Source organism: Carlito syrichta, unplaced genomic scaffold (genome assembly GCF_000164805.1).
Source record: "Carlito syrichta isolate Samal-C Ts95f unplaced genomic scaffold, Tarsius_syrichta-2.0.1 Scaffold316215, whole genome shotgun sequence".
NCBI classification, from domain to species: Eukaryota; Metazoa; Chordata; class Mammalia; order Primates; family Tarsiidae; genus Carlito; species Carlito syrichta.
Window position 1 is genome coordinate 713905 of NW_007260311.1, and position 15970 is coordinate 729874.

The window sequence follows — 15970 nt, forward strand, 5'->3', positions numbered from 1 at the left end:
AAAGAAAAGCTTTCTTAACAATATTTCAAAAAATCTACACACAAAAAGAGCACAAGTACTCAGGTGGACTCTCAAATCTTAATTAGTACTGGTTTCACATTCTTATCTGTTTGTATTCTGACATACTGGGGTTTAAAAATGGAAGAAGGAGAACCAAGTGTGTTCTTTCTGAATTCTACCCAAAATCTTAATAGCAAATTTAATCTTCTAACCCAAATCTTAATAGTAAAATAGTAAATATGACATATATCATTGATTCCCTTTCATTTGGTGCCAAGATTTTATTCCAAATCTTCAGACTGTTTTTCATCAGAAAATTTAACTGCTATTCTCAAATAACTGCTTTTGGAAGTTGATTTGGAATATCTTAGTTGGCCCTTGCATTTATAAAGCCATAATAAGAATATAATGAATTGTCTTGATTGTGTTAGAATATAGGAATGTAGCTCCCCATGAGAAAGTATGCTTTTCAGCTGTGGATAGTATCAGATAAGCAATATAAACAATACAATTTACTTATGTGTGCCTTTTTCAGCATTCCTGTTTTAATACTTTTGAAAATCCCATGGATCTCTTGTGTATAAAAAATTAGACATTGTTCTTTAACGTTGTTCACATATCCTCTCAGTTGCATCAGAAGTCAGCCCATACAATTTTTTCCAAGGGTAGATTTGGAAGGTGTGTTGAAAAGTTTTCTTTCAGATTTAAAATCTAAACTGACTCATATGTGTGGATTTCCCATAAAGATGACAGATAAACCATGCTACTACACACAAGAACTAACTAAACCTCATATACAGGTAAGAGACCTCTTGTCCTAGCTAGTTCTTCAAGACATAGTATTCACCTATTTTATTTGAATCTCTTGCTTTCTGGGGTGGAATAACAAACCCGTTGTGCAGTAATTCTTTTCTCTCAGTTCAGTATTTCCCATATACCATTTGTTATTGTCATAGTACTTAGCCATTTGTCACTATTTGTTATTATTGTATTTGACATGGTGTTATAATAGTTGTTTATTGACATGTTTCACCACATCAAGGATATGAGTTGGGTTTTTGTGGATCAAAGAGATAATTTTGTGAAGAGTATTTATTTGGAGATACTGTGTTGTCAGCACAAGCTCAATTAAGTAAAAGGTGAGTTGTCTGCCCATTACCAAGTCAAGTAAGTGGTGGGCTTCTTTGGAATCATTCAGAGCTCAAAGTGTGACTCTCACAACATGAGGAAAACAGTGGGCTAGTATCTGGCTCTTGTCTAACTTCATTAAAAAGTTAGTATAGGCTGAGGTGAGTGGATTGCCTGAGCCCGCGGGTTTGAGACCCGCCTGGGCAGCGAGACCTCATCTCTACAATAAATCAAAAAATTAACTGGGCGTGGTAGCACGCGCCTGTAATTCCGGCTACTTGGAAGGCTGAGGCGGAAGGATCGCCAGAGCCCAGCAGGTCGAGGTTGCGGTGGCCAGGAGTGGCCACTGCACTCCAGTCTGGGCGACAGAGTGAGACTCCAACTCAAAAAAAAAAAAAGTTAGTATAACTGCTGATGACCCATACCCCGGAGCTTTTCAGTACAAAAGGGTAGAAGACTTAACCTGAAACCAGATTCAGAGTTTTTATTTTTACTGAGCCTGGAAACTATTGGGGAGGGAGTGGTGTTTCCTGCTGGGTTTGTCTCCTCTGCATTTTAAAAATCTTATGGTGACATGTGGTACACATATAGAAAAGTACATAAACGTACAGCTTAATGAGTGATTATCAAGCACCCATGTCACCATCACCCATATAAAAAATAGAACATTGCCAGGACTTTGGGAGCCTCCTTGACCTTCCTAAATTGTAACTCCTTCTCTCTTTCCAAAAGGTAACCACTATAGTGGCTTCTAAGGAATTAGTCCTTGTTTTCTTTGTTTTTATCAACTGCATATCCTTAAACACCACATTTTAGGTTTGCCTACTTTCGAACTTGATGTGAAATAAATCATAAGGTCTGCATTTCTTTGTGTCTGTCTATTTAGACTCAGCATTATGCTTATGACATTCATCCATGTTGTTCCACTTAGCTATAGTCAATTCATTTTCATTTAAATGTAATATTTTATTATATAATGATACCACAATTTATCCAGAATACTATTGATAGATATTTGGATTCCTTCTTTTTGGGGGCTGTTCATAGTAATGCTGCAGTGAACATTCTTGTGTGTGTCTCATGATGTACATGTACATGAAACTTCCTGGAGTGGAATTGGTATGTGTATCTCCAACCTCAGTGGCTATGGCAAACTATTTTACTAAGCAATTGTACCGGTTTCTAATCTCCCTGCCCCAGAGCATTGTAGGAAAATTTATGTTTCTCCACATTCTTGCCCACATTGATATTGTTGGTCTTTCATTTCAGCCATTCTGATAGGTGTATTTATTGTTGTGTGTTTTTAATTTACATTTTCTTGATGGTTAATGAGATTGAAAATCATTTCATACTTATATTAGCCATTTGGATATCTTTTTTGAAGTGACTTTCTCCCATTTTTCTATGTGTCTGTTTGATTGATTAGTTGATTGACTGATTTGTAGGTATTTTTAACATTTGCCAGATATGAGTTCTTTATCACTTATACACAGTTATAGTCTTCTATTATGTGGCATGCTTTTTCATTCTCTTAATGGTGTCTTAATGGTGTCTTTTGGCAGAGGGTCCTAATTTATTAGTCTTTTTCTTTATGGTATTTTTTGTATCCTGCTTAAAAAATATTTCTGTACCCCAAAGTCATAAAGATATTTTCCTGTACTGTCTAATAAAGATTCACTGTTTTCCATTGAATATTAATATTTAATATTATATGATATAGGGAATAAGTTTTTTCTTACTATCGCTATTCACTTGTCTAAGCAATGAACAAAAACAAACAAAAAACAAAGATCATTTCTTCCCTCATACTTTTTTTCTGGTGCTTTATTCCTTCCAATACTTTACAGTACTACTTTTGTCATAAATCAAGTGTCCTTATGACATTGTTTCTGGACTCGTTAATCTGTTTATCCTTGTGCCAGTATCACACTTTTAGAATTATCTTAATTATTTAGCCTTAAATTTTATATATATTATAAATAGCGTTGTAATGACATTAAATTTTATAAGATTTTTTAAATCTGGTAAAGCATTTTAGTTATTTTTGATCCATATGTTTCTATGCATATTTTGCTTCAATTTGTCAAGTTACACAAACACATACGCAGAAAATGTGGGATTTTGATTGGAGTTTCAATAAGTCTTAAAATCCATGAATATAATATATTTCTCCCCACATTAAATATATCTTCTTTAATTTCTCTCAATAATTTTATGTATAGGCAAGTCTTGTATACTTTTATCCTATGTATTTCTAAATATTTGATATTTTTAATGTTATGCTTGGTTATCTGTTTACAATGTTTATTTCTTTATCATTTATTTCAGAATATTTTCAGTTTTTTACTATGATTACATTTTTAACCTATGAGTTATTTAGAAGTAGATTTCATAATTTTCTAAAATACCAGAATTTTCTAGTTATCTTTTTCTTATGCGTTTCTAACCTAAATGACTTATGATCTACCAGTTGTTGAGAGATGTGTTCTAATCTTTGCCTATGGCTGTGAATTTCTCTGCTTTTCCTCTTTCAATTTTTGCAATATGTATTCTGAGACCACACTATTAGAGACATTTACATTTAGAATTTAGAATTGTTTATCTTCCTGGTCAAGAGACAACTCTTCCTACTACTGGTTGGAGTAAAATGGTACAAAAACATGACAACCTAGACATTGGGTCCTATAGGCAAAGCTATTTTTTAGAAAGAAGTGTGAGTGGATGAATACTGATTGACATCTTTATGACACTGAGTGTTAAAACTTTGTCAAGACGTAATATTTTTAAACATTTAGCTGCTGGCAAAATCTGAATCGGAGGAAATTGGAAGATATGTCACTATATCATGCTTTTTTTTTTTTTTTTTTTTTTGAGTTGGAGTCTCACTCTGTAGCCCAGACTGGAGTGCAGTGGCCACTCCCGGCCACCGCAGCCTTGACCTGCTGGGCTCCGGCAATCCTTCCACCTCAGCCTTCCAAGTAGCTGGAACTACAGGTGCATGCTACCACGCCCGGCTCATTTTGGTTTATTGTAGAGATGAGGTCTCGCCAAGTTGCCCAGGCGGGTCTTGAACCCACGGGGTAAGGCAATCCACTCACCTCAGCCTCCCAAAGGCATGGGATTACAGGCTGAGCCACCGAGCCCGGCTTATATCATGCATTTTTGTTGAGTATTTAATATTTTCAGCCCATATCTATTTTAGAAATAGTGAATCAGGACTATATACTTGTGAAAATTTGCTTCATAAATGTAAAATAACACAACTAGAAATTCTGGTCTTTTTTATTGCTCCTGACAGTAAGAATTATCCTACTCAGCTCTCTTGAGTGCCTTCTACATGCCAGCTGCTTTTATGTATATTATCTAATTTAATCATCAAATTGACCTTTTGGATAAAGAATTGTTTACTCAATTTTGCAGAAAAGGAAATTGAAGCTCAGAATGTCCAAGTACTTTAACCAAAGCCACAAAGTTAAATATATTGCAGGATTGCAATTGAACCCAAATAGTAGGATTCTTAGTCCTGTCATTGGAAAAAGTTTAGATTTGTAGCTAAAAGCTCAGGCTTTAGAAACACCCTGTCTGGATTTGAACCACTTACTACTTGTGTAATTTTGGTAAAGTTATGTGATCTCCCTGTTCCTCAGTCTTCCCAGTTGTAAAATGGGGCAGGAGCTAGTGGTGGCAATGATTGTCACATATTAAGTCCTCTGGACGCCGATCTGAGCTGGAGACCAGTGAATATGATATTTGCTGGGGACCACCCTTGGAAGCAAGTCCTGTGGAAGGCAAGAAGGAAGCAAGATCGGGTAAAGGGAGAAGTCAAAAGCAAAGCAGGTACCAGATAGCCTTGACCAACCTGAGGAACTCTGAGACTAAAATGGTCCATCAGAGTTGTTCTGCACTTGCCAAAATAGCCAGGCCTTTATAGTCCTCCTGCATCTGTGGGCCACCCTGAGACAGGCATGTCCTTGGGCAGTGACCATCTTAGCCTAGACAATTAGTGAAGGGATATCTGCTAACAGCACTCCCACCAGTGGACATTTCAAGTCCTTCCTCAAAGGGCAACATGTTCTGCGGTACTTACTTCATAGGGGATATTTTTTAACTTGGAAAAGTTTCTTGTACTCAGTGAGCTCTCAGCAAATGTTAATTATTGTTTCTAGATCACATGCATATTAGCTCTAAGATTCATGCAATGTTAAAAAGCATAAGTTTAAAAATTAATTGATCAGACTACTTTATATAGCTCAGCCAACTTAAAAATAATAATAATAACTAGCAGGAGTGCTTGGCCAAACTAGTTTTTTTCTTTTTTAACTTATGGAAGTTTTCAAAGATGCATTTTAAAAAGTAGTATAATGGCCAGGCTCAGTAGCTCATCCTGTAATCTCAGCACTGTGGGAGGCCAAGGCGAGTGGATTACCTGACCCATGGATTCAACACCAGTCCGGGGAACTTAGCGAGACCTCGTCTCTACAATAAATGAAAAAATTAGCCAGGCATGGTAGCGTGTGCCTATAGTTCCAGCTACCTAGAAGGCTGAGGTGGAAGGATCGCCAGAGCCCAGCAGGTTGACGTTGGGGTGGCCGTGAGCATGCCATTGCACTCCAGCCTGGGCAACAAGAGTGAGACTCCAACACACACAAAAAAAATTAGTATAATGACTTCTCATGTGCCTATCCTCTCTAGTTTCCCCTAGTTTCCTCTAGTTTAGGGTAAGGGGTAAACTTGAGGATTTTAGGTCAAATTCCAGATATGATGTTTTACTTGTAAAGACTGTAGTGAGTATTTCTCTCATAAGCGTTTTTTTTAAAGATTTTTACATAACTCCCATATTACATCTAACAGAATTAACAATAGTTTCTTAATATCACCAAATACCAGTTTACGCTGCAATTCCCAAATCTAAAGATTTATTTTTAGAATTTTTGTTTAAATCAGGATCCAAAAAGTTCACACAATTTTATTTATGTCTCTTACATCTCTTTATAACATTTCAAACTCTCTTCCTTCTTATTTATGGCAGTTATTGCTAGAAAAACAAGGTCATTTGCCCTAGATAATGTCTCATTCTCTGAATTTGACTGCTTCCTTTTTGGGTCATGCCATTTAAAGTTAGCATATTCTTCTAAACTCCATATTTCCTATGAACCTATGGTTCTAAACTTAGCTGAATTCTGGTTCAACTGAAAACAAGAAACACTGAGGTGGTGCAATGCATTGAATCAGATTTTAATAGATAAAAAACTTTGATCAGTTATCTTCATCATCTTCAAGTTTCATTTAATTATTACTTTTATATTAAGACTCCATGAGATATCCTTTTATATCTAAATGTAGGTTAAAACTTTTGGTTTTCTTCTCTAATTTTATATTAATGTATATAAAGTAACATAAATTGTATGTAAATTCTAGAATTAGAAGTCAACCAAATTACATTTGCCAATAACACCTACCATAATAATAATAATGGTATAATAAAGCATATGTTTTTTTGTTGGCTTGTGACTTTTCCAAAGCTTTGGTTTGTTGAGCATTTAACTGTATTTAAGTTCTGTGAATTATTTATGATCTCATCTGCTGTTTACATAGGTCCTTTTTGTAGTCTTTTTATAAATTTTGAATATAAACCTAGCAGTTTTCCCCTTTAGGCTATTTACCACATTTTAAAAATTGAAAGAATGAGTAAATAATATATTGACATACTCTAGAACAAAATAAACTCCTGGGAATTATTTTCACAAGATGTATATGTCTGAAACAGATGAAGAAGAAACAGGGTATGAATATAAACATATTTCAGACATAACACATTCTAGAGAAGTTTTATGTCAGAATACAAGTAATGTATTCTTATATTAATCTGCCTATGAGTTTTTATTTTGGTATCTCAAATAGTAGATAGTGTTTAAATGTTACTACATTGTATAGAACTCAAAGGTCCACACAATGGATGTTCTTTGCTTTTCTGTCATTATTTCAACTTAGTTCCTGAATGCTTTTATATTTTTTTAATTATATATAATTTAATTTAATTTTTAAATTATATATGTATATTAAATAATTTTTTAAAATTTCAATTTCGATATTTCAGGATGACTCAGTCACTTCTGACAAAATATCTCTTTGAGGTAGAATGTCAGTCACCTTTAAGAACCTGGCTTCTCAAACCCGCGGGCTCAGGCAATCCACTCACCTTAGCCTCCCAAAGGCGCGGGATTACAGGCTGAGTCACCAAGACCTCATCTCTACAATAAATCAAAAAAAAAAAATCAGCCGGGCGTGGTAGCGCATGCCTGTAATTCCGGCTACTTGGAAGGCTAAGGCGGAAGGATCGCCGGAGCCCAGCAGGTCGAGGCTGCGGTAGCCGGGAGCGGCCACTGCATTCCAGTCTGGGCGACAGAGTGAGACTTCAACTCAAAAGAAAAAAAAAAAAGAACCTGGTTTCTCATGGTAGCATCTGTGCAGGGAAAGCATATGTATGGTGAGGGCAGTGGGGTTTGGTGGAGTGTGTTGGTACATCCACCTAGTATGCTCTATAGCAAGAGATAAGTGACACTCTGCTTTAGATACCTACATTTGAGCTGCTAACTCTACAACTGAAAATTAAAGGCATTCATAATAAGCTTTTCAGCAAAAATAGAAGTAGGGCTTGAACTTCCTCCTTTCAAATATTTTCTGAGTGCATCTGATTGCCTAGTTCTAAATCACTTCTGAACCCTGGCTGCGAAGGACAAAATGTCAATTTTAGATCCCCAGGCTCTATTCTAGGTAGGAACACTAGGAGGAAAGTGAAGTGAAGGTGGAACACCCATCCACCTTATCCATTGCAGAGTCACTGCAGGGTGGTGAAGGGGAAGAACCTTTACTTCCTGACCTGGGTTGATCTGTGATGGTCGCTACTATACGGTATGTTAAGAAAGATGGTATGTGAGGTTTTTATTAGACACTTTTTAGTGTCACCCTAGCTCTGTTTTACAGAGGGTCTTCAGAAAAACAGCTGTATCCTCTCTTCACTCTCTTCAGAACTATATATCTGTAATCCCGCGCTTTGGGAGGCCGAGGTGAGTGAACTGCCTGAGCCCGCAGGTTCTAGACCCACCTGGGCAACTTGGCAAGACCTCATCTCTACAATGAAATAAAAAAAAATTAGCAGGGTGTGGTAGCGCATGCCTGTAGTTACAGCTACTTGGAAGGCTGAGGCGGAAGGATCGCCGGAGCCGAGCAGGTCGAGGCTGCAATGACCGGGAGCGGCCACTGCACTCCAGTCTGGGTGACTGAGTGAGACTCCAACTAAAAAAAATAAATAAATAAATAATAAGAACCTATATATCAAACCCTGTTAGGGGTCGAACTATGTCCCCTCAAATACATTTGTTGATATTTTAACCTCTAGAACCTCAAGATGTGACCTTATTTGAAACAGGGTCACTGCAGATGTAATTAGTTAACATAAGGTCATACTGAAGTAGGGTGGGCCCCTAATCTAATGTGACTGGTATTCTTATAAAAGGGGGCAATTTGGACAGAGACGTACATAGAGGTCATATGAATGTGAAGATGACCATCTATAAGCCAAGGAGAAAATCCTAAAACAGTTCCTTTCCCCATAGCTCTCTGAAGGAACCAACCCTGCCAACACCTTGTTTCAGACTTCTAGCGTTTAAAACTGTAAGATAATACAACTCTGTTATTTCAGCCATCCAGTTTATGGCGCTTTGTTACAGCAGCCCTAGCAAACTAATACAAACCCCTTCTTTTTTTAAATTTTTTAAATTTTTGACTATTCTGCTTAACTGTATCTCATTGTGTATTGTACTAATGTATTAATTTGTATCTTTATGAGTCAAGAAGTTGAGAAGTTTAATTTGCCTTGACTATTATCTTTAATGAATTACCTTTTAAAGCCTTTTGCCAATTTTTGTATGAGGTTTAGGTTTTTACACTGGGTTGTTTATCGATTTCTTCTTTTTTTTTATCATTTTTTTTTTTTTTGAGTTGGAGTTTCACTCTGTCGCCCAGACTGGAGTGCAGTGGCCACTCCCAGCCACCGCAGCCTCGACCTGCTGGGCTCCGGCGATCCTTCCGCCTCAGCCTTCCAAGTAGCTGGAACTATAGGCACGCACTACCACGCCCAGCTGATTTTTTGATTTATTGTAGAGATGAGGTCTCGCTGCCCAGGCGGGTCTCGAACCTGCGGGCTCAGGCAATCCACTCACCTCAGCCTCCCAAAGGCACGGGATTACAGGTTAAGCCACCGAGCCCGGCTATCAATATTTTTTATTATGATGTTGTGGGGTACAGTTAAGGGTTAGGTATACAATTACGTTTCATTCAGGCACCCTGTTGATAAGAGGTGTTTCCCCGTCCCCAGACAGACATTTGCTACTGTTAATCCCATCTCCCTCCGCCCCCCCCATAGTTTCCCAGTACCATCAGTCATTTTCTTATAGTATTACATTGGATGTTCAAGGTCCATTATATGAGTGAGAACATGTGATACTCAGATCTTTGTTTCTGTAAGAGGTCACTCAGTATTATAGACTCTAGTTCCATCCAGGTTGCTGCGAAATTCATGATTTTTTTCTTTTTTATGGCTGCGTAGTATTCCATCATGTATGTGTACCACATTTTTTTAATTCAGTCCTCTTTTGATGGGCAGCATGGTTGCTTCCAGGTTCTTGCTATTGTGAACAATGCTGCGATAAATATACGTGTGCAGGTATCTTTTTTTTTTTATAGAGTGATTTGAGTTCTTCAGGATATATTCCCAGTAGGGGGATTGCGGAGTCATATGGGAGGTTGATATTTAGAGCTTTTAGGAATCACCACACTGCTTTCCACAGAGGTTGCACTAGTTTACACTCCCACCAACAGTGTAGAAGTGTTCCCTTTTCTCCACACCCTCTCCAGCAGCTGTTATTTTTTGAGTTGTTGATAATTGCCATTCTGATTGGAGTTAGGTGGTATCTCAGTGTGGTTTTGATTTGCATCTCCCTGATGATTAGTGAGTTTGAACATTTCTTCATGTGTCTGTTGGCTGCTCGGATGTCTTCCTTTGTGAAGTGTCTGTTCATATCTTTTGCCCATTTTATAATGGGGTTGTTACAAACCCCTTCTTGATGCATGCTTTTTCACTCAGCCGGCAACATCAAAGGGCAATAATCTAGCAATTATTCCTTGGTTGACCTCTGTATCCCTTCATTACAGGGTCATGAAGCCTGGATGGGTCTTCTTCTGTAGCCCCTGAAAAGTGGGGCAAATAAAGAAGGATGTGCTATGTTCTGAATGTTTGTGTCCCCCTAAAATTCAGTGTTGAAACCCAAACCTAAGGTAATAGTATTAGGAGGTGGGGCCTTTGGGAAATGATGAGGTCACGGAGATGGAGCTCTCAAAAACAGGATTAGTGCTCTTATAAAAAAGACCCAAGAAAGATCTGCCTTGATCTTGGATTTCCCAGCCTCCATAACTGAGAGATAAATTTCTTCTGTTTATAAGCTACCTAGTTTGTGGTATTTTTGTTATAGAAGCCCAAGCTAAGACAGGGTGTCTTCTTGCCCTGGTGGCATGGGTAAACTTCCAGCTTGAGAAATCTCCAGACAAGAAATGATCCCCAACTGCCTGTTTTCAGCATCACCCCCAAACCTCACCCAGTAATTTTTACTCTCCCTAAGAATAATCAAGGTAGGAGAAGGAGTATTGTTCTCTATGTTGACTTCGTATTATGTCATCTTAAGTATTCTGAAAATACTGTTTCCTAGAATTGCATCCTCCACATAGTTCTGGCTTATAATGACACATGATTGGGAGAGTAGATGTCAAGCAAGAGCTATGTTTATGCTTAGGTCTGTGTGAGGCCACTGTGCAACACACACTCACTGGGGATCTGCTGGTGCACATCGTTGATATAAGCTAGCAGTCAGGTGTAACTCCTTCAGCTCTTGTCATGGATCCTCCTTTAGCTTCTCTAATTCCTACATCAGGTTGTGTGTAGCTCCATTGCAAAGTGAACCAGTAAGCTTGGAGACAGTGAATGAGCAGTATGGCTTAGCTAAAGCTAGACTTCCCTGTGACGTATACTGCATTGTCCAAGGTGGCCACAATAGCATTACCCACTCCACATGCTTTTCTGGCCATGTGATGACATTCATATTGAGCTATGGGTCTCTGTTCCCTCCTCCTGAGTCTGGATGTCTCTGTGACAGGGTGATGCTGTGCGACTCTGAGGCTAGGTCGCTCCACCTGATCTTTCTGGGGGCATTTGTTCTTAAAACTCCACTGCCATCTATGAGGCATTCCTGGCACATGAAGAGACTACCTGTCAGTATTCCAACTTACAGCCAGCATCAGCCATCACATGTGAGTGAGGAAATGCCTCTAAGGTGACTCTGGCCCCAGAGTTTTCTAACCATACAGCGTGAGAGACCCCAAGCTAAGGCAATCCAACCCCCAGAACTGTGAGAGATGAGACCATAATTATTGTTGGGTTTTTTGTTTTAGAATTCTACTTTTAATTTTCAGTTTGATTGTTGGCCTCGGAAATATTTGTTAAAGATTTTTATTTTCTTTTTTGTTTGTTTTGTTTTTTAATTTTTTTATTTTAAAGATGTGGGGTACAATTCAGGGTTAGGTATACAAATGTTTGTTTTGCAGGTATCCTTGTTGATGAGGTGTACCCCCACTTCCCCAGGCAGATTCTCAGGATGGGCAGTATTATTGGTTTTAAGTAACTAAATGTTGGTGTGGTCAGTTACACCTACTAGATAATTGGATCAGTCTCTTTTTGTGTGTCTATTTACAACTCTGATCTCCCAAAATTCTCTCCTGTTCTCTTCTCATCCCCGTTCAACAACTGAACCTCCAGTAGTGGAGAGAAAACAAGTTGTTTGGTTTGCGTATCATTCCTAGTAGTTTAAAATTTTTATTTCAGGCTGTAAATCTCATCTTTTTTAATGTGGGAAGGTGAAAAAAGAACTCTGTTTAATATTTCAGATTATTGCCACATTCCATTCTTGTAGAGGCATTAGGACTCAATAAAAATGTATTTAAGAGACTATAAACACTTTCTATCAATAGATTAATGGATAAACAAAATGTAGCATGTACATACAATAGAATATTCAGTCATAAAAAGGAATAAAATTCTTATACATGCTGCAACATGGATGAACCTTGACAACATGCTAAGTGAAATAAGCCAGACACAAGAAGATGAATACTGTATGATACCACTTATACCCAGAATGGGTAAATTCATGGAGATAGAAAGTAAAATAGAGTTTACCAGGGCTTGGAGGAAGGGGAAACAGGGAATTATTATTTACAGAATTCAGAGTTTCTGTTTGGAACGAAGAAAAAGTTTTGGAAATAGATAGTAGTGGTGGTTACATAACACAAGTACAGTGATGAATGTACTTAAAGCCACTGAATTGTTAAAAATGTTTGCATTGGTAATATATATAACCACAGTTTTTAAAAAAAGACTATAAACACTTGACTCTTTAATTTATCAAATTTGTTTGACCAGTATTTGCTGAATTGCTACTCAGTGCCAAGCACTATGAAAAAATAAACATGACTAAGACATTGACAGCCCCTGTCCTGTAGTCAAAATCCTACCTTTTTCTAAAGGCCTAGTGTAGATGCAACTACCCCTTCATTAATTTCTTTCAACAAGAAACTGTAATGGACATAAGAATAAATAAGTCATGATTCTAAGTCAAGAGTCTAGTATCTACCTAGGGAGATGAAACACATGCCCTAAAAGGTAAGACTACTTACCTTGTACTATTTTTTTGTGATAAATAGTATTTAACCAATAGCAAATCCTTGGAGAGTTGAGAGTAAAACAGTCACTCTACCATGGGTGGAGTGGTAGAGGATTCAAAGGGGGTAGGACTTTGAGGCTTAGAGGAAGCCACAGCTTGATCAGTGGGGAGAAGTGGGGGATGTTATCTGAGCAAGACAGCAGCGTGAGCGCATTGGAAGGACAGTGAGTAGCCATGTTTACAGCTTTTATAGTTGATTTATATAATGCAGAATGTACCTTTACCTTAAAATGTTATCTTGAAAGGATAGTATCTAAAGAGGGATACAAACCATAAGAAATGTACATGTTTTCACCAGAAGGCTCATTTTTATTTTGTTTTTCTTTACCTGTTCTGTGTATCATAGTCTTACTTTATATTCTTATTTGAATGACATCTTTATATTTTTCTTTTCCATCAAGAACATTATCACATTTTTATAACCTCTATCCTCAGGAAAACAAAGTCAAGTTGCCCAATTTGACTACTAAAAAAATGTTCAAGACATCTCTGACTGAAGCCACTTCCATAAAACCTGCCTTGACTCAAAACCTTCTATCACGTTCAGTAGCAGCAGACCACAAGGTGGAGCTTTCAGCTAGTCAGCCAAAGTCAAGCACTTTCTCAGCTCTGCATCTGCAGCCAGAGTTTCTTCTGGGTAGAAAGAAATCCCTGTCTAACAAAGCATCACAAGTACATTTGGAAGTATTAAAGCCCAACAGAGGAAAGACCCAAGTTCAACACACAAATCTTAGCTCCCAGAGTAACATCACCCCTAAATTCGTACCAGTTTTCAAAAATAGATTGTTACAAGTGAACAAAAATATCTCAGCACTTGGCAACCTGAAAAGAAAACAGCATGTTGTTACAGACTCTAAATTGTTTTCTCTTAAAACTAGCATGATTCAGGATGACAAACTGAATTTAGGTCCAACAATTAAAAAAAGATCTATTAGTAACATTCAGATGCATGCTCGAAATCTAAATCAGAAGAGCTCCAGACCTCTACAAGAAAAAAATGCTGAGTCCTGTGACAGTATGGCAAAATTTCCCTCTTCTAATGGAAAATCAGCTGTGAGTTTGAATGAAAGTAAACAACTATCTAATAGTGCGGTATTTCAGATACCAAATATCAAAGTAGGGATGATAAAAAGTACCACTGACTTCCAAGAAAATAGAAAAGAAAATTTAACAAACAAATGCGCAACACAAATTTCAGGGAAAGGCCATGAGTCATTACAACTGAAAAGACAACCACACATTTTTGAATCAGACACAGAAATGGAAGGTCCCCAACTGCTACTGCAACAATCAGAAAATCAAGTTAAAGAAGTTGATGTCAGAGATCACAGATTGATAGTAAGCAGAACAGCCCACAGATCTGAAAGGAAATTATGTCTAGAGTCTTCAAAAACTTCAAAGAAGCGCCATTCCAGTACTATCTATTATGGGCAATCCAGTTCTTCCAACAACCAGGTATATGCTAGCCCTTTAAATCTGTGGATGAGGATTTAAATGATTTGCCTGAGATTATCTAGAACCATACTAAGAAACAGAGGCCATGTATGGTGCTTCACGCCTATAATCGTAGCACTTTGGGAGGCTAAGATGGGAGTATTGCTTGAGCTCAGGAGTTTGAGACCAGCCTAGGCAACATAGCAAGACCTTGTCTCTACAAAAAATAAAAAAATTAGCCAGGTATGGTGTCACACACCTGTAGTCTCAGCTACTCAGGAGACTGAGGCAAAAGGATCGCCTGAGCCCAGGCGGTGGACCTGTGGTAAGCCACAATCATGCCACTGCACACCAGCCTGAACGACAGAGCAAGACCCCAACTCAGAAGGGAGGGAGGGAGAGAGAGAAGAATATCTACCCTAGCAACTCTAAGTATATGCAGTTAATTTGTAACAAAATGCTGTTCTTCAATCTGATACAGATGGATGACTTTGATCAATCAAAACCAAAGAAATCTCTCATCATTCCTAATGCTTGGAAGTGAAAGAAGAAAATGTACAGTAGGTAACTGAGGTAATATCTTTTCATTTTTATATTCTTTTATTTTATTTTTACATTATCTGAATTGCTAAGCTTAGGGATTCCCAAACTCTTGCTAAGGAGGAGCTACCTTTAAATTCTTGAAATCTTAATATTAGCAAGGAAATAGAAAATGATGAGAACTGTATGCCCCTTGAATCAGGATTACACATAGCAACTGTTTTGTAAAGACCCCAGGGAGGGCTGGGGTGTGAGTGGTCTCGCCATGGGCTCCCACGTATTCTGGGGATCTTGGCAGACCACAAACATGCACAGCAGCAGCAGGCTGCCTAAAGATAGACAACCCGGATGGCTACTTTTGAAGACTCTTACCCAAGATAATAAACCTTAACTGATGTTTCAAGGTTAATTATTTGTTAAAATTTACTGCAAAAGTGCTACAGTGCTGGCTAAATTTAAACTAGAGATTCAGTTGATAATGCTGAGTCCATGGCACGGAATCTGCAAAATCATGCATCTGGAAATTACATTTTATTCTCTTCTGCCATCTGTTCTATTAGTATAAGAGCAAACATATTGCTAAAATATCCACAGATACTTTTTGCATAGAACAATGGAATTCTTTTGATTCAAATTCTTTAAGAACCAACTAGAAAACATTTTCTCTTCCAAATGCTGTTTTTTCTATACTAGGATTTCCAGCCTGATTATAGTTAAACAAAAGGTTTTTAAGTCTATCCCCATGTATGTTATAATGTTGTGTTTTATGTAGTTTTTGACATCTTACATTTTAACGTACTCAGTGAGTAGTTGAGGAAAACTTTTATGTGCTTGAAAAATGTTATTTGCATTTTTATAAATAAATGAAATCTATTCTAGATTTCATATTGTTTTAGAAGTATAGCACTTCCCCACTTTAAACTAATTAAGACCTTACATGATTTTTAAAATTTTATTTGTATAAATTGATAGGGCACAAGTGCAGTTTTGTTACATAGATATATTGCACAGTGGTGAAGTCAAGGATTTTAGAAAAT

The 15970-nt window shown here is 37.6% G+C and overlaps 1 protein-coding gene across 1 annotated transcript in view; it reads left to right on the forward strand.

The window, feature by feature from the left end:
- CUNH18orf63 (chromosome unknown C18orf63 homolog) overlaps positions 1–14937 on the forward strand; it is a 44584-nt gene extending 29647 nt beyond the window's left edge. Inside the window, exons 10-12 of the mRNA XM_008073943.1 lie at positions 617–800; positions 13395–14414; positions 14875–14937. Of these exons, the coding sequence (XP_008072134.1) occupies positions 617–800; positions 13395–14414; positions 14875–14937 (1267 nt within the window). The remainder of the gene's footprint in view (positions 1–616; positions 801–13394; positions 14415–14874) is intronic.
- Positions 14938–15970: the final 1033 nt, after the last annotated feature.